At 43.9% G+C, this 27,341-nt stretch overlaps 1 protein-coding gene and 1 non-coding gene across 2 annotated transcripts in view; both read right to left on the bottom strand.

Annotated features, from left to right (window-relative positions):
- Nucleotides 1–7,991: 7,991 nt before the first annotated feature.
- The window catches only part of LVRN (laeverin), a 78,217-nt gene continuing 58,867 nt past the window's right edge, over nucleotides 7,992–27,341 (bottom strand). Inside the window, exons 17-21 of the mRNA XM_042933472.1 lie at nucleotides 26,634–26,801; nucleotides 26,052–26,189; nucleotides 18,320–18,395; nucleotides 13,082–13,300; nucleotides 7,992–9,887 (exon numbers count right to left, since the gene is read on the bottom strand). Coding sequence (XP_042789406.1) covers nucleotides 13,160–13,300; nucleotides 18,320–18,395; nucleotides 26,052–26,189; nucleotides 26,634–26,801 — 523 coding nt within the window. The 3' untranslated portion in view covers nucleotides 7,992–9,887; nucleotides 13,082–13,159. The remainder of the gene's footprint in view (nucleotides 9,888–13,081; nucleotides 13,301–18,319; nucleotides 18,396–26,051; nucleotides 26,190–26,633; nucleotides 26,802–27,341) is intronic.
- On the bottom strand, nucleotides 15,574–15,766 carry LOC122203075. The gene has a single exon (XR_006195073.1). It is a non-coding gene; the product is annotated as a U2 spliceosomal RNA (small nuclear RNA).

Genomic DNA, 27,341 nt, shown 5'->3' with positions numbered 1-27,341 from the left:
TAGATTATAGAGTTGCTAAGTTGGGAGAGCAAAAATTTAACGACTTCTTTATTAAACAAAATTATGTAATACAATGTAGCCCTTAAAATGATGCTGTGGAAATGTATTTGTTAACAGGAAGAAATATATACATACTTGAATGTTAAGAAAGCACATTCCAGGGGCGCCTGGGTGACTCAGGGGGTTAGCGGCTGACTCTTGATTTCGGATCAGTTCACGATCTCACATAATCTGACAGTCATGGGATGGAGCCCCGCGTCCAGCTCCACACTGCACATGAAGTCTGCTTAAGATTCTATTTCTCTTCCTCTGCCCTTCCCCACTCCTGTGCACACACACAGTCTCTCTCTCTCTCTCTTTCTAAATAAATAAATAAACATTAAAAAGAAAGACAGAAAGACAGAAAGAGAAAGAAAGAAAGAAAGAAAGAAAGAAAGAAAGAAAGAAAGAAAGAAAACATTTCAGATGAGAATCTACAGGGTGTATTTTTTTCCCCTAGAGGTATTTTGGTAAATCACATTTTTCTAGGAGCTTAACCATTTTTTCCAAGTTTTCAATGTTATTGACATAAATTTGTTCAAAACATCATTATGTTTTCTGTCAGAAATATCTGTAGTTATGTTTCCCTTTTTATTCCTAATGCTATCTGTGCCTTCTCTCTTAGACATTTCTCATCCTATCAAAAAAAGCTCTTTTTCTTTCTTTCTTTCTTTCTTTCTTTCTTTCTTTCTTTCTTTCTCTCTTTCTTTCTTCCATTCCCTCTTTCTTCCTTTCTTTCTTTTTCTTTCTTTCTCTTCCTTCCATTCATTCATTCATTCTTATATATATATATATATATTTTTTTTTTTTTTCCATTTCATATATTTGGGTCTCTTTTCGTGTTATTTTTCTTTTGTCTTAAGATGAATGCTCAGCTCATTAGTTTTTATTCCTTTTTTTTTCTTTTAAAAAACATTTTTTAATGTTTATTTATTTTTGAGGGGGTGGGCAGAGAGAAAGAAAGACACAAAATCTGAAACAGACTCAAAGCTCTGACCCGTCAGCACAGAGCCCAATGCGGGGCTTGAACCCGTGAACTGTGGGATCATGACCTGAGCTGAAGTTGGACACTTAAATGACTAAGCCACCAGACACCCCTATTCCTTTTTTTCTTCTAATATGAGCATTTGTGGATATAAATCTCATTAGGTCTGCTTCTGTCTGCTCGATTTACTTGTCTCCTTTTACCATATTTGAGTCCTATCTACAATTTGAACTCTTGTTTCAAAGAAGAAATATTTTCCTAATATTTTATTCCATGGAGAAGTTTCTTGGTATTTTCTTCTGCTTTCTGGTATATTTGTTTTCTTATGCATTCTTTATCCGTTATTTGTGATGTTTACCCCAGTGCCTTTGGAAAGGTTCCAGGCTGATTTTCTCTGATTGTCTGGAGACCATGCATGGAGGCCAGGCTTTCTGGGACAGCTATTTGATGACAGATAATGGGAAAAGGGACTGGGGAGGTGAACCGGGGAGAGCAGAGATATGTTGACTTGGAAAGTTTCCCACCAACCCCCTGCTCTGGGTGTAAGCCTCCACATGTGCTCTTGGCTTACAATCAAGCCTGGAAGGCCCTCTGGTCCTTTCACTGATGGAGGCCAGGACGTGCAGGGCTGGCTGCCCCACCCCCACCCCCTACCACTCCAGTAGCAAGGTGGCTTGTCTGTGCATGTCCCCATTCTGTTCCATTTTCTGTCTTTCCAGGATGTCTCTCAGGCCCCAGGGTTGCTCTGGAAGCCTGAGGCTTGCAGTTTCAAGGATTTCCGGTTTCCGTCAGCGTGCATGATGTAAATTGGAAGGCTGCATATCGTTAAAGATCCACAGGGCCAAGTTTGCTGTCCGATTTCTTTCACAACTGGGTCCAAATTTTGCTTTATTTAGCAGTCATTATTCGTGGATTGTGGTTTTCTGACCGCGCTCTGTTCCTAGGTCCGCCGAATAGTGATTTTTCATGTCTGTTTAATACCTCCCATACCTACAAAGCCATCTTCTGACTCGAACCTGGTGTCTCTGCCTTCAGTCCTTCATGTCCTCACACATCACGACCACAGTGACATTCTCCTAAAATGGATTCCATTGTGTCGTTTTCCCCTTCCAACACCTTAGTGATGCTGTGTGATCCTTGGCCCGTATTTCAGGCCATCCGTGACATGACCTACATCTACTTTCCCAGCTCACGGTCACCGCAGCCTTCCCTCAAACCTGACTTCCATTAGCCATTCCTAAATGCAAGGAACGTTCCCACCTTCAGGACCCACTTATGTGTTCCACACAGTCCCTTTGCCCAATTAGGATAAGCTCCCTGCTTCCGTGTTTCCAAGTCTGTATTTATAGTTGCTTCTGTACACACTTACGTCCCCTCCTGGCCTTCTCTCACTTCAAAGCAGCATCTGTAAGGCCTCCTGGTTCTAGAACACGTGTCTCAGTGACTAGCACATTGGGGCTCACGACATATCCACTAAGAGAAAAGCGGGATGCCACATTTACCACTGGAAATAGTAACTTGGGGATCTGTTTCCTGTGATTCTGAGCACTGTAGGGCACTCTTCTAGGATCTCACCCAGTCCCCTAACCCTGCCTCTATCCTGCCTGCCTGTTAAATTGGAACATAAGATTCCTGCCTTGCGTAGCAAAAGTAAATTACACAACCGTCCCTCCCCATGAATCTTAGATCTGCAATGTGTCTTCTCCTTTTACTACTGACACAACCTAAACTAATGCAGTGTTGATCTCAAATTTGTGTTTAAAAAAAACCACAAGGGGCGCCTGGGTGGCTCACTCAGTTGAGGGTCCCACTCTCGATTTCGACTCAGGTCACGATCCCAGGGCTGGGGATTCCTCCTTAGGATTCTCTCACTCTCCTCCTCTGCCCCTTTACCCTGGTCTCTCTCTCTCTTTCTTTCTCTCTCCCTCTCTAACTTAAAATTAAAATTAAAATTAAAATTAAAAAAACACAAGCCAAAACCAAAAGACAACATATTCCTGTGTGCATGTACAAGGAACTGTCATTAAGAATAGTAGGTATCTTTGTATTTTTGTTTTACCCTTCATTATCCCCTACACTTACATGTTTCCTAGACTAACCATCTATTTTACAGTTTTTAAAATTAGTAATAAATATTTTGAAACCTAGGTCTGAGAATAAACGCAATTTCTCAGAGTATGTGCAAAATAAATATGCCCAGCAGATGGCGCAAAACCTCAATCCAGAGAGAAAATCTTCAGGAACGCCATGTGGAGGGCACGTTTCTTACCGGCCAAGCATCAGTAAATGGACTGCTGCTCCAGAATTTTCATGCCCACCAAATATCATTTGTTTGACCTCTTCTACAGCCATAGGTGAGTTATGTCAGAGGTAAGCGATGGGCGTCTGAGGAGGGCATGTGTGGGACCTACAGAGGCTGCAGAACAACATGATTTGTCTAGAAGGTTCTTGAGGAGCAAACAAGCTAGATGTCTATGTGATGTCGCACCTGGAAAGGGCTTTGGAGATCACGGAGTCCATCAGTTTTCAAACGTCATTTTTTAGATTTTCCTCTAAATCAACCCCAACGCGTGAAACCCACAAAACCAGAGGTATCTCAAGTGAAATGGAGTTTGGGAACAAGAACCCTTTTGGGCTTCCCTTTGCCTGAGTCCTCCCCTGCCCCCCATTGGTGGCCAACATAATCAAGGAATTGGAGGTGCTTAATCAACATCTATAGAATCCATAGCATAATTCCAAGAAACGCTAGAGAAAATCAATAATGCACTTTGCATTACTTTCAAGTTACCAAGGAAAAGGATTGCTCACAGGAAGAGAGTTTCCAATTTCAAATGGAAAAAAATACATAAAAAGATGAAAATCATTAATTGCTTTCAAAGGAAAACATCACTAAGGACAGTCAAAATGCACCAATAAATTCAGCACTTTTTCACAAATTTGACATCTGCATTTGGAATTCATATTAAATTAAATTTCTGGGATTTTTAACTTTGGAGTCACTTAAAGCCTTTAAAAAATTTTTTTTAACATTTATGTATTTTTGAGAGAGAGAGTGCAAGCAGGGGAGAGGCAGACACAGAATCTGAAGCAGGCTCCAGGCTCCGAGCTGTCAGCACAGAGCCCGACGCGGGTCAACCCCACGAGCCATGAGATCATGACCTGAGCATCATGACCTGAGCCGAAGTCGGACGCTTAACCGACTGAGCCACCCAGGCGCCCCTCACTTAAATCCTTTTTATGGCCATATGTGGTTTATGAAACCAGTAGGAATGGAGTGTTACCACTAAAGCTAGCTTTCAGGAGTAGCATAAGTATATCTGTGAGTCACATTTACATGAATAAAGTTTATTTCTATCAATAAAGTATCCTTAGGCTATACTTTCTATATAATCCATAGGTTTTAAATGTAATTTTAAACCATAGCAATTAATGATTTGACAACGTGAAGCTAGTTATTTTAGAACTTTGGCCATTCCCTAAAAATCTATGTAAATAGTGTTTGCAAAGTAGATCCAATAACCTCTTTAAATGCATTTACCCTAAAGTTTCTTTTCAATACAGGTCCAAATCTAATGTTCTTATACAAATCATTCTTAGAAAGTTTTCTTTTGTTCTGAAGGCTGTGCCTGCATGAAGCATTGCCTGTTTTTCCAAGAGCTGCTTACTTGAGGGGCAGCTGGATGCCTCGGTTAAGCATCTGACTCCTGGTTTCAGCTCGGGTCATGCATGATCTTGCTGTTGGTAAATTCGAACCCTGCATCGCATCGGCTCTGCGCTGACAGCAAAGAGCCTGGAGCCTGCTTGGGATTCTCTGTCTCCCTCTCTCTCTCTCTCTCTCTGCCCCTCCCACACTGTGCTGTCTGTGTCTCTCTCAAAATAAATAAACTTGGAAAAAAAAAAAAAAAAGCTGGCCCGCTCTCTAGTTCTGGCCCATAGTAAGTGTGTTTGATTCCTATAAGAGCATCTTCACCGTGTCCTGAATTGATAGATCAAAGAAAATGCCACAGTAAATGAGGTTTGGCAGTACACAGCGTGTGTTAAATTCTGGCTTCTGCGTCTGTTGCCCCGTGTGTTGAAATCGGAACAATTACACTGACCTGAGCTGGTAAGGAGGCCACCGTCTCTCAGTCCCAAATCCACCTTGTTCTCTGCTGTAGCGAGGGCAGGACCCGGCTCTGCAAACCGAATCTGGGCTGTGCCAGCCCTGCCAGCAGGGGGCGCTGAGGCTCACGGAAAAGCTGGGGTGGGGCGAAGGGGCTTGCTCCTTCCTCTTTGTTTCCGGCTCTGCCATCATCACCCCAGCAATGACCCTTTCTCCTGAGGGTGGTTGTTGGATTCCAGTTCCTGGGATATTCCCCCTGGTCTCCGAGACCGAGCCTGGTGTGTCGCCTCAGAGTGCCAGAGGCCCCGTCCTCAAGGTCTGGGTCCCCGCCCTGCCCGCCCTTTCTCTGAGCTTCTGAGGCAGCAGCACCTGCCTCTAGGTTCTGCATAAGCTCACCTCTTCCCCTTGTTACTCCTGCCCGGGAGGTGCTAGCCGTTTCTTGCAGGTTTTTTCACCTCCCTTGAGGTTATCTCATTGTTACTCTTTTAACCCTTCAGTTTCTTATATACTATTTATTGATTTACTGTTTTATTTTTAAAGATTTATTTTTGAGAGAGAGTGAACACGCATGCACCAGTGGGGGAGGGGACAGGATCTGAAGCCAGCTCTGCGCTGTCAGCAGACAGCCCCACGTGGGGCTCGAACTCACGAACCTTGAGATCATGACCTGAGTTGAAGTCAAACGCCCAACCGACTGGGCCACCCAGATGCACCAGTTTATTTTTTATTTTAGGGCGAGGGACAGCATGAGAAGGGGAGAGGGGCATGGGGAGAGAGAGAGAGGATCTTAACAATCTCTTAAGAAATTCTCTTCGGAGGGGCACCTGGGTGGCTCAGCCGGTTAAGCGTCCCACTTCCGACCAGGTCATGATCTCACGGTTGGTGGGTTCAAGCCCCATATCAGACTCTGTGCTGACAGCTCAGAGCCTGGAGCCTGCTTCAGATTCTGTGTCTCCCTCTCTCTCTGCCCCTCCCCCACTCACCCCTCTGTCTTTCAAAAATGAATAAACGTTTAAAAAAATGAAGAAAAAGAGAAAGAGAGAAATTCTCTTCAGAGAACGGATCCCATGACTCTGGGACCGTGACCTGAGCCAAAATCAAAAGTGAGACACTCACCAACTGAGCCCTCCCCCCCCCCCCCCCGGGCTCCTCTATACCATTTTATTTTATTTTTTTTTTATGGTAAGTCCTCTCAGTCCAAAAAAAGCAGATCTGGTTTCTGTTTTCCTGACTGAGGCCTGAGGGACGGCAGCAGACTCCCAGAAAATAGACTCTCAAGGTGGGATTCTGATCACGCCCCTGGCTTTGGACGCAGCGCTGACACCGCCCTGCGATCAGGTTAATTACAAGGGGGTACTTAGCGAACAAGCACCTTCAAGGCCCCAGCGGCTGCTGTTTAGCCACTGTCACCGGGAGGAGGTGGGACAACATGGCCATTTGTGAGTGTGCTGGGCACTTACAGGAAGCAAATGACCAGCTCAAGTCCTAGTCATTGAACCAGAGATCTTCAAAGGGAGTTCTAAAATAAGCTTTTTTTTTAAATTAAAAAAATTTTTAAGTGTTTTTATTTTTTCACTTTTTAACGTTTACTCATTTTTGAGAGACAGAGAAAACCAGAGTATGAATGGGGAAGGGGCAAGAGAGGGAGACACAGAATCAGAAGCAGGTTCTAGGCTCTGAGCTGTCAGCATGGAGCCCGACTCGGGGCTCGAACTCACAGACTGCGAGATCATGACCTGAACCGAAGTCGGATGCTTAACTGCCTGAGCCACCCAGGCGCCCCACTCTGTACCTATTTATAAAAAGAGTGTATTTTCTGTAAAATCAGGGGGTGTGTTGGTGCGGGGGCAGGGAGAACACCAACCTTATGGAAGAAATCTGTCCCCTCCCTCCCCGCCTAGCTTTCACGGAAGCTCCTAAGACTGAAGCCACCATCTGGCACTGGTGATTCGGAAGGCCTTCTGCTCACTGTTGAAGTCCAAGAAACGCCTTCTGGAAGAAACCATACCTATCCTCTGTCACGGGGCATTCTTAGGACAATCTCCTAAATGAGGCCTCAGACCCACGGCCTCACTAAGGACTGGTTCGCATGAATTGGTGAAATTATCAAACTGTGTTGATCCCATGTAAGAGATGCTAGTGTTGAGGGGCCATTCTTTTTTTTTTTTTTTTTTTTGTAATGTTTATTTTTGAGAGAGAGAGAGAGAGAGAGAGAGAGAGGGAAGGACAAAGAGAGGAGGGGACAGAGGATCTGAAGCAGGTTCCATGCTGACAGCACCTAGCCCGATGCGGGGCTCAATGAACCGTGAGATCATGACCTGAGCCAAAGTCAGATGCTTAACCAACTGAATGACCCAGGCACCCCTTGAATAACACTTTTTCAGAGAGAGGGAGGGGGAGAGAGACAGAGAGAGAGAGAGAGAGAGAGAGAGAGAGAGAGAGAATCCAAGCAGGCTCCATGCTCATCACCGAGCCCGACACAGGACTTGATCCCAAGACCCTGGGATCACACTGACCTGAAACTAAGAGTCAGACACCCAACCAACTGAGTCACACTGGTGCCCAATAATTTTTTATTTTAAGTTTTTAGTCCCTCTAGGACTAAAATTTCCTCTAGGAAAATATTGGCTGAAACAAGACATTAGGTTTCTTGGGACAACTTAAGTTTTTCCTTTGTGTTAACTGAAATGTTTAACAGATAAACTTGAGGACTGTGAGTGGCTGCTACCACGCCTGAAAGACAAAAATGGTTTGAAAGAAAAATATATTACAGTTTTACTAAAAAATAACATTTATTTTTAAATTTATTTAATCACACATTTATAGAAAAATTGGAATTACAATACAAAAATATTTTTTCCTGAATCGTTAAGAGTAAGTTGTCACTGGATGCCCCATTCACCCCTTGATGTGTATTTCCTACAACCAGGGATATTTTCTACCTAATACAACACACCTGTCAGAGTCAGAAAATTAATGTGGATACATTTCTAGTATCTAATCCTCAGACTCCATTCAAATATTTCCAGTTGTCCCAGTAATGTTCTTCATAGCAAAAGGATCCAGTTCAGAATCACATTACACTTTGTTGTCATGTATCTTTAATTCCCTTCAGTCTAAGATGGTCCTCTATCTTCTGTCTTTCCTTTACTTCTGTGACCTTGAGGCTTTTGAAGACCGCTTTCTGGCATGTACCTTAATTTGGGTTTGTCCGATGTTTCCTCATGGTTAGATTCATGTCATGGAGGTTTGTCAAGGATATAACAAAAGTGTCATCTCGGCTTTTTAAACGGAGCAATTTTTTTTTTAATTAATTCCACTGGGATGATGTTCACATTCACGGGTGGAGTGAGGGGATGTCTGCCAGGTGATAATTGTAAATTACTCACTTTCCCTTTGTAATTTATTCGTGTTTTATGGTAAGTCACCTTGAAATTGTGTATATATCCTTTTCCTCATCAACATTTCAATTATTCATTAGACAGAGAACTATAGATTCATGAGTCCCTATTTGGTTACTTGCTGTCTTTATTATGATGCTCAAATTTTCCCAGATTGGACGAAAAGGGAGGTGCTTCAAGCTGGCTTAAGTATCAATGTTCCCATCATTCTTTGAACACTTCCTTGTCTTTCGGTACAAAAAGACGTTCCGTCTCAAATTGTCCCTTTCCCATGAAAGCCCTGAAATCAGCCATTTCTCTGTGGAGCCCTGGTTTGCATAGTAGACCATGGTGTTTAGAAGCCAAGATCTGGGCACTAGCTGTGTTCGTTGTTGGTAGGGTGTGGCTGCTCCCAGGCCCTCTCTGCTGAGAAGGTAGGATTGATGTTGACATGTATATCTATATCCGTATCTGTATACATATCTGTACCTACACATCTGTTCGTCTACAGAAGGGGCAAGATGCGTCTACACACATTTACATGTCTATGCAGGACTGTATCCATATACTGAAAACTGTGAGGACTGTTCACATCCATACCTCCAACTCCAATCCAACGACAAAAGGTCCCTTCTAGGTTTCCCTTTTTGAATGTTTGCTATGCTCTTCTCCAACAGTGAGAAACCTGGGTCTTATTATCATTTATGTATCTTTGGATATGATTCGCTCATCTGTGGTCACCAAGCTCCCATCACTGTCCTCCCCCCACCCCACGTGATGCCCTCCTCACCATCCTCAGGCTCCCTTACCTCATGCTGAGTCACTGCCCTGGCTCTGAAAGTCCCCTTCACTCCACTAGGGCTTGGACTCCCCATTCTCACCCTGTTTGGGCTCCGACTGCCCATGCTAGGTGGACCCCTGCTAGATGTCCACCTTACCCTCTTTGGCTCGGACTCTCCATGTTGTAAGCCCCCTCCCTGCCCCGTGTGCATGTCCTACTCACCTTCCTGGGCTCTGCCATCCTGTACCAAGCTGCTCCCCACTGTACAGACTCCCCCATCGCCCATCCAAACTCCCCCACCCACTCCAGGTCATGGGTCTCCCCGGCCCCACCCCTGACTCCCCCTCATAAAGAGGCCTGCCTTGCTCTGCCTCACCTTAAGGACCAACCTGTTTATGAAGGAGGAGAAGAGGAAAAGTCCACATGACTCTTAGATATGTGTGTTGTAAGGAATATCTTTGCTGAATGTTGTTGGATTCCAGAGAAGAGCAGGCCAAAAGCAATATTTACATGGTCTCGAATGCTGATTCCTGCTCCTCCGCGTGAGGCAGTTCTATTTACTGTGAACCCCATTAAGGCTTTGCTCTGGCCATGTTAATCCTGCTAGAGTTTGGATGGAAAAAAGATAGCATTTGTTGAAGCAAACAGAAAAAGCAATCGAGCAGGCTTCCCTTTTAAAGCTCATCTCAGGGAGCCTGGTGGCTCAGTTGGTTAAGCCTCTGACTTTGGCTCAGGTCATGATCTTGCAGTTTGTGAATTCGAGCCACGCATCGGGCTCTGTGCTGACAGCTCGGAGCCAGGAGCCTGCTTCAGATTCTGTGTCTGCCTCTCTCTGCTCCTCCCCTGCTCACGCTCTGTGTCTCTCTCTCTCAAAAATAAATAAACACTAAAAAAATTAAAAACAAAATAAAGCTCATTTCTCTCCTTCATTCATTCCTCAGAATAAACTGCAGTACAGCTTGACCCCAGAGCTCTAAATTACAGATGATCTCCAGTCCTCAAGACCAAGGCATCTGTTCTTTCCTTTAAAGTCAGCGATGGGAAGTCACTGAGTGGGTTGATCAGGAAAGAAGCAGAAGATTGTAAAGAAAACTTTTCATTTCTAGTTACCAAATGGAAAACAGTCACGACCACATTGTACATCTTATAAATTTTTTTTTTTTTATAAGGTGAACAGTACAGAGCAAACTGGGTAAACTGGATGGCTTGGAGAAGTGTTTTTATAGGTGGGGCACTAATAGGTAAGCTGGGTTATTGGTGAATGGAGTATTTATGCCCTTTACACAAATCTACATCAGTATCCCTCCCTGACTTCTTGCTATCTCAGTAGTGACTCAATAATTACTTCACTTTATACCGAGGGTAAGTACAATATAATAAAATGCAATGCCTATCTGGAATAACTGTCTTCATCCAGGTAAGACAAATGTATATTACTCAGAATTCTTTTTCATATTCAGAGGAAGGACTATTAACCAATCAGGTGGGCATTTGATAAGCTCTTTTTAAAAAAAAAAAATTTAGTGTTTATTTATTTTTGAGAGAGACAGAGTGTGAGCAGGGGAGGGGCAGAGACAGAGGGAGACACAGAATCTGAAGCAGGCTCCAAGCTCTGAGCTGTCAGCACAGACCCTGATGCGGGGCTCAAACCCACAAACCGTGAGTGAGATCATGACCTGAGCCGAAGTCGGACACTTAACCGACTGAGCCACCCAGGTGCCCCATAAGCTCTTTAAGTGCTTTTTATTTACTACAAAAGCTAAGATGTAACTGGATTTTGACTTTCAACAGATAGCTAGAGAGTGGCACTTGGGCACTCCTCTGGTGGGATCAGGCAGTCCTCGGCGGTGTCGCCCACACCTGGTGACCAGTGTCAGAGCCTGACATCCAGCACACTTGGATGGAGAGCACAGCGGGGTAGCAAGACCAAGGTCACAGGAGGGGCAGACAGCCAGGCAGAAGGCAGGCAGAGGTTGCTGGAAAGGGAGAAGGGAGCCCAAGAGGGATAAGGAGGGAGAGGAAGAGGAGGAAGAGGAACGTGGAAGAAAAGACACAGGTGACATGGTTATTGGAAATGGGGACCGTCATCAGAGGAAATATAGGAAATAGAGAACGGATGGTCTAGAAAATACCGGGAGATATCTCACACATAATGACTTGGATGCACGGTGATATTCTATTGCTTACATTTAAAATTTCTTTTTCTTTTAATTTTTTTTCATCTTTATTTTTGAGAGAGAGAGACAGAGCATGAGTGGAGAAGGGGCAGAGAGAGGGGGAGACACCGGATCTGAAGCAGGCTCCAGGCTCTGAGCTGTCAGCACAGAGCCCAACACACGGCTCGAAACCAGGGACCGTGAGATCACGACCCGAGGCAAAGTCGGACACTTAACCAACTGAGCCACCCAGGCACCCCCGTTTTAAATTTGTAAATTTGGAGAAGAAGACTCTGACCTATGACCCATGGTCAAGTCTGGGGGGTGGGTGGTGCTTTGGTTGGTTTTCATGGCCACATCCACTCACTCAGGGAGCCTCTTTGTGTGAGACAAATACAAAACCAAACTTTGGTTCTGCTTCTTCACTTGCGACTACATTGACTTACTCCAGCAAGAGGGAAAAACTTGAGATCACGTTGCCTTGAGTTTATACAACATCTTTAAGGCATTTAACTGGCATATTTCTTAATGTTTACATCACTCTGAGGTAGATCAGAGATCTGTGGTTTTACCCCCATTCAACAAAAACAAAATCAGCGTGAAAACACAGAATGAAATCACACAAAGTCTAGAGCAGGATGCCTTGCTTTAGCGGTCCCGATTTAATCCTGTGTAACGAAACTAAGCTAATTCCATACATCGTAACTGATGAACGCCTTTAAAGTTCTCCAAACTACAAACAGGTTCGATTTGGCCATATGAAACCGCGTTTCAAACTTAGCCCCCTGAGGGCTTGGCTGTAAAGATTATGCTCTGGTTAGCATGTTGGCCTTTTAGCTCTATTTCTCTGTATTTGGCCACTTCCCTGGGGCTGAAGATCTGCCCCTAATTGCTACTGTCTGTTGACAGCATTATTTTTGCACAGAGACTTTGGCCAAATGAGCGTCTGGCCCACAGGTGGGTACGCAGTCTCCAGCTTCAGAGCAAAGCCTTCCTCTCATTCCGGCCTCCACGACAGCAATCCCAAGGGCACTTTGTGGATCCTTCGATCCTGGCTCTTTTCGTGACACAATAAAGGCTCGGTAGCCTGTAAACTGTGACACAGGCAACGGGCACTGTGGGGAGAGAGAAACAGGCAGACACATCGCTTGCCTTTAGGGCACTTAACATGGCTCATAAAATGACCTATTTCTTCTTTTTAAAATTTGCTTTCCTTGGCTTTTCTGCGTGCTAGGGACTATTAGTTTTTCTGGTTTCTGTTCCTTTACACTGCTGTGTTATTTGCTCATTACACTTTTAAATACTGCACTAAATAAACCCCAGAGTATTGCAAATCCGTATTTCCCTCAGAAAAGAATGTGCGCTGTTGGCCAAGGATTTAACATCCCACTGACTTTCACAACAGAACAAGCAAGACTCTTCTAAGATGAATTTGTTTTCACAAGGCAGTTAAAGTAAATTCTGTGGTTTTGTAGCCCAACATGAAATCTCCCCCCGGAACGGAGCAGCACTGGCAAAACCCTCAGCCATCAATGAGCCTGAGGGCCGAACGTGACAATATGGGAAGGACGGGAAGGACTCCCAGGAGCAAATGTGACGGACACACGAATGACAGAACATGAGGTTTTCCAGACTCACAAAGTATTGGAGGACAAAACTCTGCACAAAGTACATTATGACGGGCCTAGAGGGGTGCCGGAAGTGGCCGCCGCTCAGTTACGTGTTTTTCCGTAGCCACGCTGTCATCCTGGCATTGCGCTTTTTGTTTTCCACATTTTTGTTCTTTATTGTCTGTAATTTGGCACGAACTGTGAGCTTCTGGTGCTCTTCCAACATGTTGCCGAAAAACTGCTGCAGCTTGAAGGACAAAGGGAAGGCCGGTCAGTGCAAACTCAGGTCTCGTTTAGCCAGAAGAAGGCCAAGTTCATGCTCAGTAACAACAGGCTTGCAAATGGCCGGTGTGGGCAGGGGCGGGTGGGAAGGCCGGCCTCTAGATGGCGTGCTCCTGGGGAGACCGCACACCTACCCTGAAGAATCAGGTGCGGATTCCACCTGTGGAATGGGAACTTCATCTATTTTGTTCACTGCTCTATTCCCCCGGGGGCACACAGTAGGTGCTTGATAATGACCTACTGAATGCGTATCGGGGATTATACAAAATGTGTGGGCAGAGATACAGTGAGATCTTCTCTTATCTCAAAAGAAACTTTGCAACTCCTCAAGCTCAAAGCTGGCACCTTACATCTGTGCCTTTACAAGTGTATCCTTTATTTAAGAATACTGAGATGGTGGTGGGGGCGGGGGGGCCTGGGTGGCTCAGTAGGTTAGGCGTCCAACTTCAGCTCAGGTCATGATTTCATGGTTCCTGAATTTGAGTCCCACATCAGGCTCTAGGCAGACAGGTTAGAGCCTGGAGCCTGCTTTGGATTCTGTGTGTCTCTCTCTCTCTCTCTCTCTCTCTCTGCCCCTCCCTACTCACCCTCTGTCTGTCTCTCTCTCAAAAATAAATAAATACTTAAAAAAAACTTTTTAAGTTATTTTAAAAAAGAATATTGAAACGGGCCACCTGGGTGGTTCAGTTGGTTGAGCGTCCAACTTTGGCTCAGGTCATGATCCCACAGTTCGTGAGTTCGAGTGCCACATCAGGCTCATTGCTGTCAGCACAGAGCCTGCTTCAAATCCTCTGTCCCCCTATCTCTATCCTTCCCCCGCTTGCACTGTCTCTCAAAAATAAACAAACATTAAAAAAAAATATTGAGATAGTAACTTTGTCCACTGGCTAGATTCCTTCACTGGGTCAGCTGGGGCATTTATTTATGGAGACAGCTACCTCAATATTCTGCATCAGCCAGACCCCAATGAACTAATAAGTTATATTCTAAAAGTCTATTTCTGTGTCACTGGATTAGAATTTAGAACATCCCAGATGACTGTGTACCCATCCCCCGCTCACAAAATGTCACTTAAACACTAATGTACTTGAAATTGAGCAGAAATAGGCCATCAAGCCTAATTACAAGGTCAAAGAAAAGTCAGTTTGGAGGAAAGAGCAGGTGAAGGAACCAGGAACAGACCTCCCGGCCTCTCCCACACCTGCCTGCCGTGGGAGCGACAGGCCACAGCCCCGATGCACCTGTAGTGCATGGTGGGGGGTGGGGGGGTCTGTGGGACCGTAGGTGGGCTTCATGTGTGCTGGAGAGCGTGAGGCCAGGCTCTGGCGGGTGCAGTATGAAGCCCTGAGCAAGAAATAGTGGAGAGTGTATAGAACCTGTGCTACGCTAGAGGGAGAAGAGACTCATGCGACTTTTCATTTTTATTCTTGTCATTATTCTCCATATGATCCTGTGAACAGATAGATTACGGCAGGACCCTTGGAGATGACTACTTTTTGGCAAGGCTATTCGTAGTAGCTAATTTAACTTGTTTTCAAAACTGCAAGAATTGAACCCCTGCGAAACATACTTTTGCATTAATAAAAATCAACTATCAGTGAGTACAGTTTCGGAACTTTGAGGACAGCTAAATTTATACACACTTCATTCATTAAACAACAAAAAATCTTTGCTGGGTTCTGTAGACACAAAGATGAACTGATGCCCTTTAGACGATACCAGCACACTGGGCTCCTGGGTGGCTCAGCCGGTTGAGTGTCTAACTATATCTCATGAACAGGGTCCAGCCCCGAGTCGGGCTCTGTGCTGATAGCTCACAGCCTGGAGCCTGCTTCGGATTCTGGGTCTCCCTCTCTGTCTGTCCCTCCCCTGCTTGCGTATGCACTCTCTCTCTCAAAAATAAATAAACATTAAAAAAAAAAAAAAAAAAGGAAGATACTTGCACAAACTCGCCATCACTGTGGGAGCACTCCTTCCAGCATTTCTGGGTGTGCCCTTCACTCTCTTGTCCAGGGAGTCCCTGGTAAATCACGTCCTGACAGCTCAGTCTCAGGCAGGCCAAATGCAAACAGAGATCATTCCTTCAGGAATTAGTGGTTCTTCCTCTCTCTTAACAACTACACAGCTCACTGCTTCTCTCTCTCTCTCCTCTCTCTCTCTCTCTCTTTTTTTTTTGTCTCACGATCAAACCTCAGGCCTTTATGACTTACATGTGTATTGGTGTATTTGCTGGGGCAGAGAGGTTGATTTTTTCTTTCTTCTCGTTTTTTTAACCAGCTCGATGCATGGAGGGGACGGACCAAGCTCCTAGGCCATCTCCCTGCTCCCCAAATCCATTTAATATATTGCCCTCGGAGAGAGGATGTGTCAGTTATAAAACTGATAAGAACAGATACTACGCTTGATCTGAGCCAAAAGGCCAAGAGGCGATTGAGTTTCCTTTCTTATTTACACAGGCCCCTTCTGTTCTTAGGAATATGGTCCCAGGCCATGGTGTTTAATTTGTACTCAGGCATTAAAAAAAAAAAAATTAAGTCTATTGAAATGAAATCAATGGACAATAAATTATACTCACTAAAACATACAAATGAGTTGTGATGACTATATACACCTGTGAGACACATAGACACGTTCAAAACACAGTACATTTCCACTACCCACAAAGTCCTTCAGGCACTTTGCAACCCTCCCTCTGTCCCAGGCAGCCATTGATCTGCCTTTTATCACTAGAGATTATATTTGCATTGTTTAGAATGTGCGTGTGTGTTTTAAACTCAGCACCATCATCTTGAGATCTATCCAGGCCATTACACAAACCTATTCTTTCTTTCTTTTTTTTTTTTAATTGCAGGGTAGTATTCCCTGGTGTGGATATATTACATTTTCTTTATCAATTCACCTATCGATGGATGTTTGGATGGTTTCCATTTTTCGGCTAACGAGAATGAAGCTGCTATGAATATTCATGTAGAAGACTGTGTGGATGTAGGCTTTAATGTCTCTTGAGTAAAAAAACCTAAAAGTGGAATTAATAGGTCACTCTGTGTCTAGTGACATTTTAAAATACTGCCTTGGGGCGCCTGGGTGAAGCGTCCAACTTCAGCTCAGGTCATGATCTTACGGCTGTGGGTTCAAGCCCAGCGTCGGGCTCTGTGCTGACAGCTCGGAGCCTGGAGCCTGCTTCTATTTCTGTCTCCCTCTCTCTCTGCCCCTCCCCTACTCACACACACACACACACACACACACACACACACACACTCTCTCTCTCTCTCTCTCTCTCAAAAATGAGTAAACATTAAAATTTTTTTCAATAAAATAAAATACTGCCTATTTTCCAAACTATTTTCCAAAATAGTTGTACCATGTTCCATTCTCACCAGCAGAAAAAGAGAGTTCTGGTTGCTTCACTTCTCTGTCAGTGTGTGGTATTATAAATCTTTCTAATTTTACCTATGCTACTGGGTGTGTGGAGGTTGTATTTATATATTACCCTTGTTTTACAGTGTGTGTGTGTGTGATTTCTTTTTTTAATAGTTATTTGCTTTGGCCCCTTAGTTTACTTTCTGGTTAAAGGATCCCATTTTCTTTCTAGAACTATTCCTCTCCTATCCCAGGGCCTGAGGTTTGAGTGAGGCTGGCTCCAAAGGTGGGCACATGACCCAGGCGAGGCCATTGGAGTATTTCACTGCCCCCCCGCCCCCGCCCCACCGGACACAGTGATTGGTGCATGCGACCCACGTAGGACCAACCAGGGTCATTCTATGGGGCTGGAACTTGACATTAGGTGAGCAAGGACCTCTTTTCCTGCAAGTGACAGTGCTAGGGCTGACATAAGCCTGGAGCTATGTTTGCCTCCACGTAGAGAAAGCCTGCCTAAGAAGAAAATCAGCCCAGGAGAAAGCAGAGCCTGGAAATGACAAGCCCCATTGTTAGTTTCTAGAATACAGATAGGACTAAAATGCGGTCTCTGTCCTCAGGGAGCTCATTATAGCCTCAGGGAGTAGACATATTTACACCCCAATTACAGTATAATGTAGTCACAGCCAGGGTACAGATATTCATAGGATGATTGAGGAGAAGGTATAAATCAGTTCATGGAAAAATTCCTGGAACAGGTGTTTGGAGCAGGGTCTTAAAGGGTAACGAGATTTATCCAGCCAAGGCCAGGCATGGGGAAGTCACCCAGATCAGAACACAGAGTGTTTCCAAAATCTGGAAAATGTGGAACAACATGCAAATTTAAGAAAACCTGTATGTGGTACAGTCCAACTAGAGGGAAAATATTTGGAAGTGTCTGTCTCTCTTGTTCCCCGATGCTCGGCGGTAAGGTGAGCAAAAATGAAGCCAGAGAGGCAGATGGGGGCCAGGTTATAAAGGATGCTAATTAAAAGACGAAAAAAAATCTCTTCTAGAGCTGCAATGAGCTACTGAAGCTTTGACAGCTGGGCAAGGTGTGGCAGCAGCATGAGGGCTAGGAAGCACGGAAGACCAGCCTGGGGTACAGGGCCCTGGCCAGAGTCCCCTGCAGTAAGTTAGGTGAGGAAGGACGGAGTCTAGTCCTCTGCGAACAAGAATGGTCTCTATTTCAGCAGCAAGAGAGAATTAAAAGTAATTTCCTGCATACAGCGAAAATAACACCGGTAGGAGCAGGGAATATAATAATTCAAATAAGCCTGTTGTTTTTAATCTATTTTTAATGTTTATTTATTCTTTTGAAAGAGAGTGTGAGCAGGGGAGGGAGAGAGGAGAGAGCGAAGGGGATACAGAATCCAACGCAGGCCCCAGGCTCTGATCTGTCAGCACAGAACCTGACGCAGGTCTTAAACTCACAAACCGTGAGCACCACCTGAGCTGAAGTCGGATGCTTAACCCACTGAGCCACTCAGGCGCCCCAAGCCTGTTGTTTTTAATTTTAGCAATTCCAAATTACGTTAAAAATGGCTCCTGAATTATTGTTACAATTCACAATATCTAAAGTACTTACCTCTGTGATCTGTAAATCTGTGCTTATGGTTCTCCCTATTATGTACATTAGATTAACCAGCGATTGTGTTCCATACCTACAAAGCAACGAGATGCTAATCAGACGTGGAAAATGTTTTGCAAGATAAAGCTATACTTTATATAGCAGGTAAATGCTAAGCGTACAGCCCCTATTGATTCCTATCTCCTGAATCTAAGCAAAATCATGTATGAATAAGGTTAGGGTCATCATTTAAGAGGGAATCTATTATATAGAGAATTTTATCAGCACTAAGGAAACATTACAGTTAAATATCGATTTGTGTACACGTAGTTCTAAAACTTTTAGTTACATATAAAAAGCTCCTAAAAACAACAACTGTTTTTATCTTTTTAAATGAAGTGGTTAGAATAGTGGTCACACACTTCAAATTAACATAATCTATAAGGGGGTAAGTAAATATGCAAAATTATGCCCCTTAACAAACAGTTATTAATATGGGATCACTTTCGGAAACTCTGGCTAAACTACCCTGAAAGCTTATTTAAAATTTTGAATTTGTATATTGTTTTTGGAGAAATGATCCATGTCTTTGGAGAGTCTCAAGATGTTGGTGATCGCAGAAGGGCTAAGTACTTCTGTTCCCTCAAAGAGGCACAGTGACTGTAACTTCCCCTCTAGTTTAGTCTCCTTGAGTAGCCAACAGGGATCTTCTGCAATAAAACCCCAGGAAACATTGTTATGGAAATACAGCAGATACATACCTGCCCAAAGCCTTGCTGAAGTTAAAAAGGTAAATAAAGACTTTTGGATGCATTAAAGAAGAAAGAAAATTAAAATAGGGTTAATGCTTTGGACTGAACAAAAGAGGGTTGCAGTGACACTGTTTTATTGATAGTTGACGGTTAATACACACGACTGACTTACTTCAAAAATGTATACTTGACACTAAAAATTGCAAGACTTCACGTTGGCATAATATCCAAACAACAGTGAGAGAAAACAATGCTTTCATTCTTTTTTAAGTTTTCAGCTGTAACTTAAGCTGTGTCTTCCTGACGAAAGCGAAGGAGACATAGTCTACATATAAACAAATTTGTTTCTATAGGAAAAGAGGACACGCTTCTTAGTTTTCCATTTTTTTTTTAATTTTTTAAATGTTTATTTATTTTTGAGAGAGAACGAGAGACAGAGCACCAGTCAGGGAGGGGCAGAGAGAGAGGGAGACACAGAATCCAAAAAAGGCTCCGGGCTCCGAGCTGTCAGCACGGAGCGCGAGGTGGGTCTTGAACTCACCAACTATGAGATCATGGCCTGAGCCGAAGTCAGATGCTCAACTGACTAAGCCACTCAGGCGCCCCCCTTAGTTCTCCATTTTTATTGGTCAAGTATTAAAAGCTTGTAAAACAACTCAAGAAATTTGGCAATATTTGCAAAAACAACAAAAAAAAAACAAACAAAAAAAGCCAAAACAAACCTGAGTTCCAAACTTAAAAAAAAAAAAAAGGGGGAAAGCTACCTAGGGCCCTACCAGTGTGATTTTCTACCAGAGGAAGAAGACTACCCTGAGAGGCAGGGCTAGGTTTGAAATTATCTTGAGCAGTTTATAACTTAAAAAAGATGGGGACTGACATGTAGTTCGAAGCATTGTTCTAGAGATGAAATGAGATGCTATGTATTGAAGCACCCATCAGAGTACCCGGCACGTTTTATCCCTTACTATTCTTGCAAATTCCAAGAGGAGGTCTTTCTGCCACAGATGATCTGTCCCTCTTGTTGAGAGAGCCATCTCTGAAACCTTACTGAGCAAAACTATATACATTACAAATAGTTTATCCTGCCAGTTGTCCGATACGTGCTCATGAACGGAACGTGCTCATGAACGGAACGACCAGAGCCGATGTGTGTCAGTTTAGTTACCGTTTTAAAAAACTGGTAACATTCAAGGGAGCCTGGGTGGCTCTGTCTGTTGAGCTGAGCATCTGACCCTTGATTTCAGCTCAGGTCACCATCTCAGTTTGTGTGTTCGAGCCCCATGTTAGGGGCTCTGTGCTGACAGCGTTGAGCCTACTTGGGATTCTCTCTCCCTTCCTCTCTCTCTGTCTGCCCCCCCCCCCCACTCCTCTCAAAAATAAATAAACTGAAAAATAAAAAAATTGGTAACATTCTGTGGTAGGGTGTGCACAGGGATTTGGGCCCCTCTCGTCTGGATCGCCTCCTCTCTCCTTTCGAATTCTCCCTCCTCAACCTTCCCCTGCCATGTCTGATTTCCTGAGGCAAGCGTGGCCACTGGACAAGCATGGGGGCACCAAGGCATCCAGCCTGATCCAATGACTGGCAGTGGGAATAGGCTGTTCAGAGCTCGGATGCCCCACTCCATAACGCCTAACTTCTCTCCATTTGCTTGTTCTCCATTTCTCTCTTCAGCTCCGTACTCCCCATGATGAAACACAACAGAGACAGAGTAGGAACGTGTACCAGCTTTCACGCTGAGGACTGCAGCCCGTGTAACAACAGTATTTGAAGAAGAAATCGAGTGCTAGGTGAAGAACGGAGTAAGATTTCCTTTGGGATCAGTTGAATTTGAAACTGATCACACCCTGCGTTCTGTATTCACGCAAAGCTAGGGTTTTCCCAGAGGCTGCAAGGTCTACATCGTTGTAAGAAAGCCAGAAGCACTTGACCAGGATGCCAGGGCACAGAGGGGGTTTCTACCGCCTCCAGGAATAATGCCTACAAACACTACTGCCTCATGTCTATATCCACACGTTCTTCCCTAAGATCTATCTGTAGCTAATGGCCCGAGAGCATTTTTCTGCAGCCTGCAAGATGTCTTTGTGGTCAGTGGAGCCTCCCTCATTGCCATCAGGACTCAAAAGATCATCTCCGGCCCAACAATGAACTCAAATACCCTGCAGCAACCAGACCAGTGCCCTAAACATGGGAGGGAGGGGCAGGACCAAACCAAAGCTCTTTTCCTTCGTACAAATATTCCAAAATATAGTTTCAGAGGAGGCTTCCTGGCCCACTTACTGTGACAGGTCCCAAGTCAGACACTTAGTCCTGCCCTGAGGCATTTTCTGGTGTCCTCTCCTCCGTGCAGAAGGTAATTTTTCCCAACTGCTTGTTCAAATCCCACACAAATGCCATTCTTCTCTTTGGGTTCCCCCAAACCTTCCCCAGCTCTCCTCTCCAGCATTTGTCAGATACCATGTCCTCGTCACCTCGTATTCCTGACAAGAGCTTAAATTAACTGTGCCCTGGCATGGAGAAACTAGAACTTTCTCACTACGAGAAGGAACCTTGGAATCGATCAAATACCTTTCGTTCTATGTAAGAGGAAACCAAGGCTGAAATGTTAACAAGTAAACAATAAACAGTTGTTTTAGTTACAGCTCCAGAGGAGAGGGTCAGAGAACTCAGTTTGTTGTTATCTGTTTCTCTCCCAGAACTTCTCTCCTGGCAAAATGACACTCTATGAACATTACGTATACAGTTATGGCTATAAGATGCAGGAAAAAGGGTGTGGAAAACTCGAGATTTCCTTCCGTGGGGCTTCTTGGGGTCTTTATGATGCTAGCATAGACTGTGAATTTGCAAAAAGCAGAGATTCGAACAGACAGTTCCCAAACTGACGGTCTTTCTTGCTCACAGAAGTCTGAGCAACGTCTTCCATGAACAATGCTCGGTGGAACGTACTGGAGAAACACTAATTTCAAAGCTAACTTGCTAGTCATCAGTCACGTTTCAGCAAACTCAGAATAAGTCTTTCTCACATAATTAAGGTAAAATTTAATTTGTCAGAGGCATTTTTTTATTTATCCTTTCGTGCTGTCTTTATCATTGTATGGAGACAGGTAACATGCTAGTCTTCTTGTCAAATATAACTCTTAATTTTTTTTTAAATGTTTATTTATTTTTGAGAGAGAGAGAGACAGAGTGCAAGCAGGGGAAGGGCAGAGAGAGAGGGAGACACAGAATCCGAAGCAGGCTCCAGGCTCCGAGCTGTCAGCACAGAGCCCGACGCGGGGCTTGAACCCACAAACCGTGAGATCATGACCTGAGCTGAAGTTGGCCGCTTAACCGACTGAGCAACCCAGACGCCCTTGAAATGTAACTGTTGAAATACGTGATGATTAATTGCTCTGATGTACAAAGAATTGAGTAAGCATTCTTGTTTCATGTTTAGTGTTTATGATAGTTTAATTATTAATTTGAACTTTACTTCCTTCTACGAATCCATAAATGTTATCACCGTTTATTGAAACCAAATTATTGGCAAAATCCAGCAAGACTGATGAACATTACAATTAATATGAAATAAAGAAAAAATAAATAAAAATAAATGTACTTGATGTAGAAAGCAAACTTATTCGAGTCTGAAAGACATTGTGTAGCAGACTCTATGAGAGGAGGGGGCTGAGATGAATTTATTGTAAATAGGTATCTGTTTTATGGGCATGACATTTTGTCGATAAGAGATAAAAATATTCAAGCCATGGATTAAAAGTTCATACATTTACGGGCACCTGGATGGCTCAGTTAGTTAAGCGTCCGACTCTTGATCTCGGCTCAGGTCATGATCTTAAGGGCCATGAGTTCGAGTGCCGCATGGGGCTCTGTGCTGACAGTGTGGAGCCTGCTTGGGATTCTCTCTCCCTCTTTCTGCCCTTACCCCACTCATGCACATGCTCTCTCTCTCTCTCTCTCTCTCTCTCTCCCTCCCTCCCTCCCTCAAAAGATAAATAAACTTAAAAAAAAAGTTTATACATTTATAATTCTAGGAGCTCCTTGAGGTTAATAAGACCCATTTAGAGTTAAAAAGAAAGGGGAGGCATTCTCTCCATTTAATATTGTTATGCACATCACTTAAATAAATTGCTACACGGTGGACTTTTCAGAGACTGTTACCAACATGTTCTCATTCTCTAACTACAGAAAAAGGGTTCTTCTGAGGAATAAAAGTTAAAATACACTTCAAGTCACTTAAATTGAGAGGAGTCTTCCCCACGGGTTGGTCAAAGGCATTTTGGGGGCTTGGTTGGCACATGTGCCCTGCATGAAGAAGAGAGGAAAAAATGAATTGAGGGGCTCATTACCCCCAGGAGCAGTGCTATCCAGCCGAACTCTCTGTGGTGAGGACAATGTTCTACATCGGAGCTGTCCAACGTGACGGCTGCTTGGCCATATCACACTCTTAGAACAGGGCCAGTGCAACTGCAGAACCGAATTTCAAATTTTATTTCATTACTTATCAGTTCAAATGTAAATTCAAATATCTATATGTTAGCTAGTGGCTATCATATTGAGCAATGCAGCCTCAGATAATATTTTACTCAGGTGCCAAATGGTTCCAGGTTAAACTATACCAGAGTTGCCCGGGGAGCTAGTGAAAGGTGCAGATTTCTGCCCTGTTTTGGCAGATTCTGATTTTACTTATTTTCATTTTTATTTTTTTTAATGTTTATTTTTGAGAGGGGGCGAGGAGCAGGGAGAGAGGGGGACAGAGGATCCGAAGTGGGCTCTAGGCTCCATGCTGACAGCAGAGAGCACGACACAGGGCTCAAACTCATGAACCATGACATCATGACCTGAGCCAAAGTCAGACACTTAACCGACTGAACTACTCAGGTGCCGGGAAGATTTTGATTTTGAAGGGGGGATGGGTGGGTGGGCTTGAGGTCTTTAGGTTCCTTAGCTACTATAGGCGATTTCCAACCTTGTGGCTGGGATCACCTGCCTGAACGCCAGGCACCATGTCACTATGAGCCACAATGATAATAAATTCAATCCTCAGCACTTGCAAGGACATACTAGGTGCCAGGCACAGCTAAATACTAAGCCTGGTTCATAACTGTGAACCTCTGTCTTCCTCGGGACCCAAAAGTTCACGGGAAGGATCGGAGGAATCAATAGCCAGTGGTGATGACAAGTTGGGACCTCTGGTGAATCAAAACATATTTCTTAAAGGAGCTGCTCTCTCAACATTTTCATGCCCAAACTGCTACTAGACTGTTTGGTAGGAAGCGTGGGAAGAAAACAGTCAAGGGCTGTAGCCAAAGCGAGTGCCCCACAGCAGCAAGAGGACAGGTGACCTCCCAGGCCAGGCAAAGCCAAGTGGAGACAGCACTGTTGTTACAAACTCCAGGGAGAGAGAACAGAAACGAAGAAACACCCCTGTGAGGCTGGGATCTCTGAAATCTCAGGGAACAAGGGGACCAATGTCAATAATTCTGATTTATATCCTAACTCCCAAATTCCCAGTAGGGCCTAGGAAGGAGGGTATTATTTTTAATGACTGAAGCAAGAAGGGAAGGATACCCTTTACTGCCAAAGTCTTAGGGATCTGAGAAAATTTAAGGAATTCCAAAGACCCTCCAAAGCAATGAACTTAGAAAATATAAAACTGGATGTAAGGTCAATTTTCTTAGTATGTGACTATGCTAAATGCATTCCACTGATGACCAGAAAAATGCTGTGCAAATAAGTCTCTACCTCCATGTTGTAAACTTCTGTTTTTTAATGTTTATTTATTTGGAGGGGTGCAGAGAGAGAGGGAGACAGAAGATCTGAAGTAGGCTTCACACTGTCAGCACAGAGCCCAATGTGAGGCTTGAACCCACGAACCCAAAGTCGGATGCTCAACCGACTGAGCCACCCAGCCGCCCCTGTGTGTTGCAAATTTCCCATTTAAAAGCACAATATTTTGGTATTGTAAAGGAATTCAATAAGTGTTTACAAAAGAAAAACTTTCCATGATTTTGTTCCTTAAGAGAGCTATATTCACATTCTTTAAACATTTATATTCTAAATATACTTTCTGTCCAACAAGGATAAATTTATTTGCAAAAAAGCATCTTCCACCTTTACAGGTGTTTGGACCTGGACTGCTGGCCACTTTGTATTTGCTAACTCTAGAGTATGTGAGCACTTGTAAGACATTATTCTAGGCTTTCAGTGATGTGATTAATCAGATATGATTAAGTAATGTTCTAGAAAGACCAGCCATCAAGGGCATGCTGATTTCTTTTTTTAATTTTTTAACATTTATTTATTTTTGAGAGAGAGAGACAGAGCGTGATCAGGGGAAGGGCAGAGAGAGAGAGGGGAAGAATCCGAAGCAGGCTCCAAATTGTCAGCACAGATCCCCATGTGGGGCTCAAACCCACAAACCATGAGATTATGACCTGAGCCAAAGTCAGATACTCAACCAACTGAGCCACCCAGGTACCCCAGCATGCTGTCTTATTTTTGCCCATCAGCATTTACTTCACCCAACAGGGGGCTATGAAGCAAGCAGATTTCATCTCAAAAGGTGAGAAATATGAAAAATTCAAGAATACGGAACCCAGATATGTAAAGGGAATATTATAACAAATAAGACGCGAGGAAGCGATGAGCGTTGGTGTTTCTTGAAATGTAGCGGTCTGCTTCACAAAATAAATGAATGGGCGGTATGCACTCAAACCAAAGCACATGACCTGCTCTACTCTGTGTCTCTGATGACAATCTTCTTAGTGGGCACAGTGGGGAAACTGAGGTAGGTAAGTATCCCATGCAAATCCATTTTCACATAGAAAGCCAACACTGGGGGTAAGCGACCTTCTCTTCCACAAGTGAGACTGAATGCAAGCAAAATCATCACTTTCCTGATCCAGGCAAAGGACTTTTGGGACCTCGACGGGCTAAAGCTGAGCTTCTAGCCCCAAACCAGTGACCTGTATGAAAGAGAGGTTGCCTATTAGCTCCTTACCTTTCACTCACAGCTTGCCAATTGTTGATTAAAAAGTCCTTCACAATGTACCGGCCTACTTCGGATTCCGCCACAACTTCCATTATATTTGTTTCGTTAAAAGTGAATGGAGCTGCCGTGACGGCATACTCCAGATATCTGCAAAAATGCATGTGCAGAAAAGAAATATGCAAACATTATCCAATATAAAGAGTGGATTTCAACAAATGGACATAAGATCCCTTAGGGTTCTGAGTCAGCGCACAAATAGGTATTATTTTAACTCCTGTATGAGCACATGGTCTATTTCTCTCCCCTTGGTTTATGAATTGCATTCTTCTGCTAGGATCTTTTTATTTTTAAAATATTTTTAATGTTTATTTATTTTTGAAACAGAGAGAGAACAGGAGAGGGGCCGAGAGAAGAGGACAGAGGATCCGAAGCAGGCTCCATGCTGACAACAGAAAGCCCGATGCAGGCCTCGAACTCATGAGCCACGAGATCATGACCTGAGCCGAAGTGAGATGCTTAACTGACTGAGCCACCCAGTGGCCACCCAGCCACCCACCCCGCCCTTTCTGCTGAGAACTTTGGCCAGATTACCTGTGAAGTATCCATGGGTCTTTACTGCAGCTCATCGCATAAGTGAGTTGAATCCTTTCTTCTTCCTTTGTTTTATTAGAGTACATATTTAACAAAAAGTCCCATTCTTCATCACTTCCGAAGGCAACGCCATAACATAAAACTACACTTTTAATCGGATAAGGTATTCTGTAAGGTAGAAGGTGCAATGCTATTTCTCATAGTAGTCAATTTATATGTTTATTTAGGTTGTTAAATACACACACACACACACACACACACACATGTATGTTTCACTTTAAATTCAAGTTAGTTAGCAGGGCGCCTGGGTGGCTCAGTCAGTTGAGCGTCCAACTTCGGCTCAGGTCATGGTCTTGCAGTCTGTGAGTTCGAGCCCCATGTCGGGCTCTGTGCTGACAGCTCAGAACCTGGAGCCTGTTTCAGATTCTGTGTCTCCCTCTCTCTCTGACCCTCCCCCATTTATGCTCTGTCTCTCTCTGTTTCAAAAATAAATAAACGTTAAAAAAAATTTAAATTCAAGTTAGTTAATATGTAGTGTAGTATTGGTTTCAGGAGTAGAATTCGGTGACTCATCATTTCCATACGATACCCAGTGCTCATCCCAACAAGTGTCCTCCTTAATGCCCATCATCCGTCTGGCCCATCTTCCACCCACCTCTCCTCCAGCAACCCTCAGTTTGTTCTCTGTTGCTAAGAGTCTCTTAGGAG

The sequence above is a fragment of the Panthera leo genome, chromosome A1 (genome assembly GCF_018350215.1).
Source record: "Panthera leo isolate Ple1 chromosome A1, P.leo_Ple1_pat1.1, whole genome shotgun sequence".
Lineage (NCBI taxonomy): Eukaryota > Metazoa > Chordata > Mammalia > Carnivora > Felidae > Panthera > Panthera leo.
This window is presented reverse-complemented; position numbering and strand designations above follow the sequence as displayed.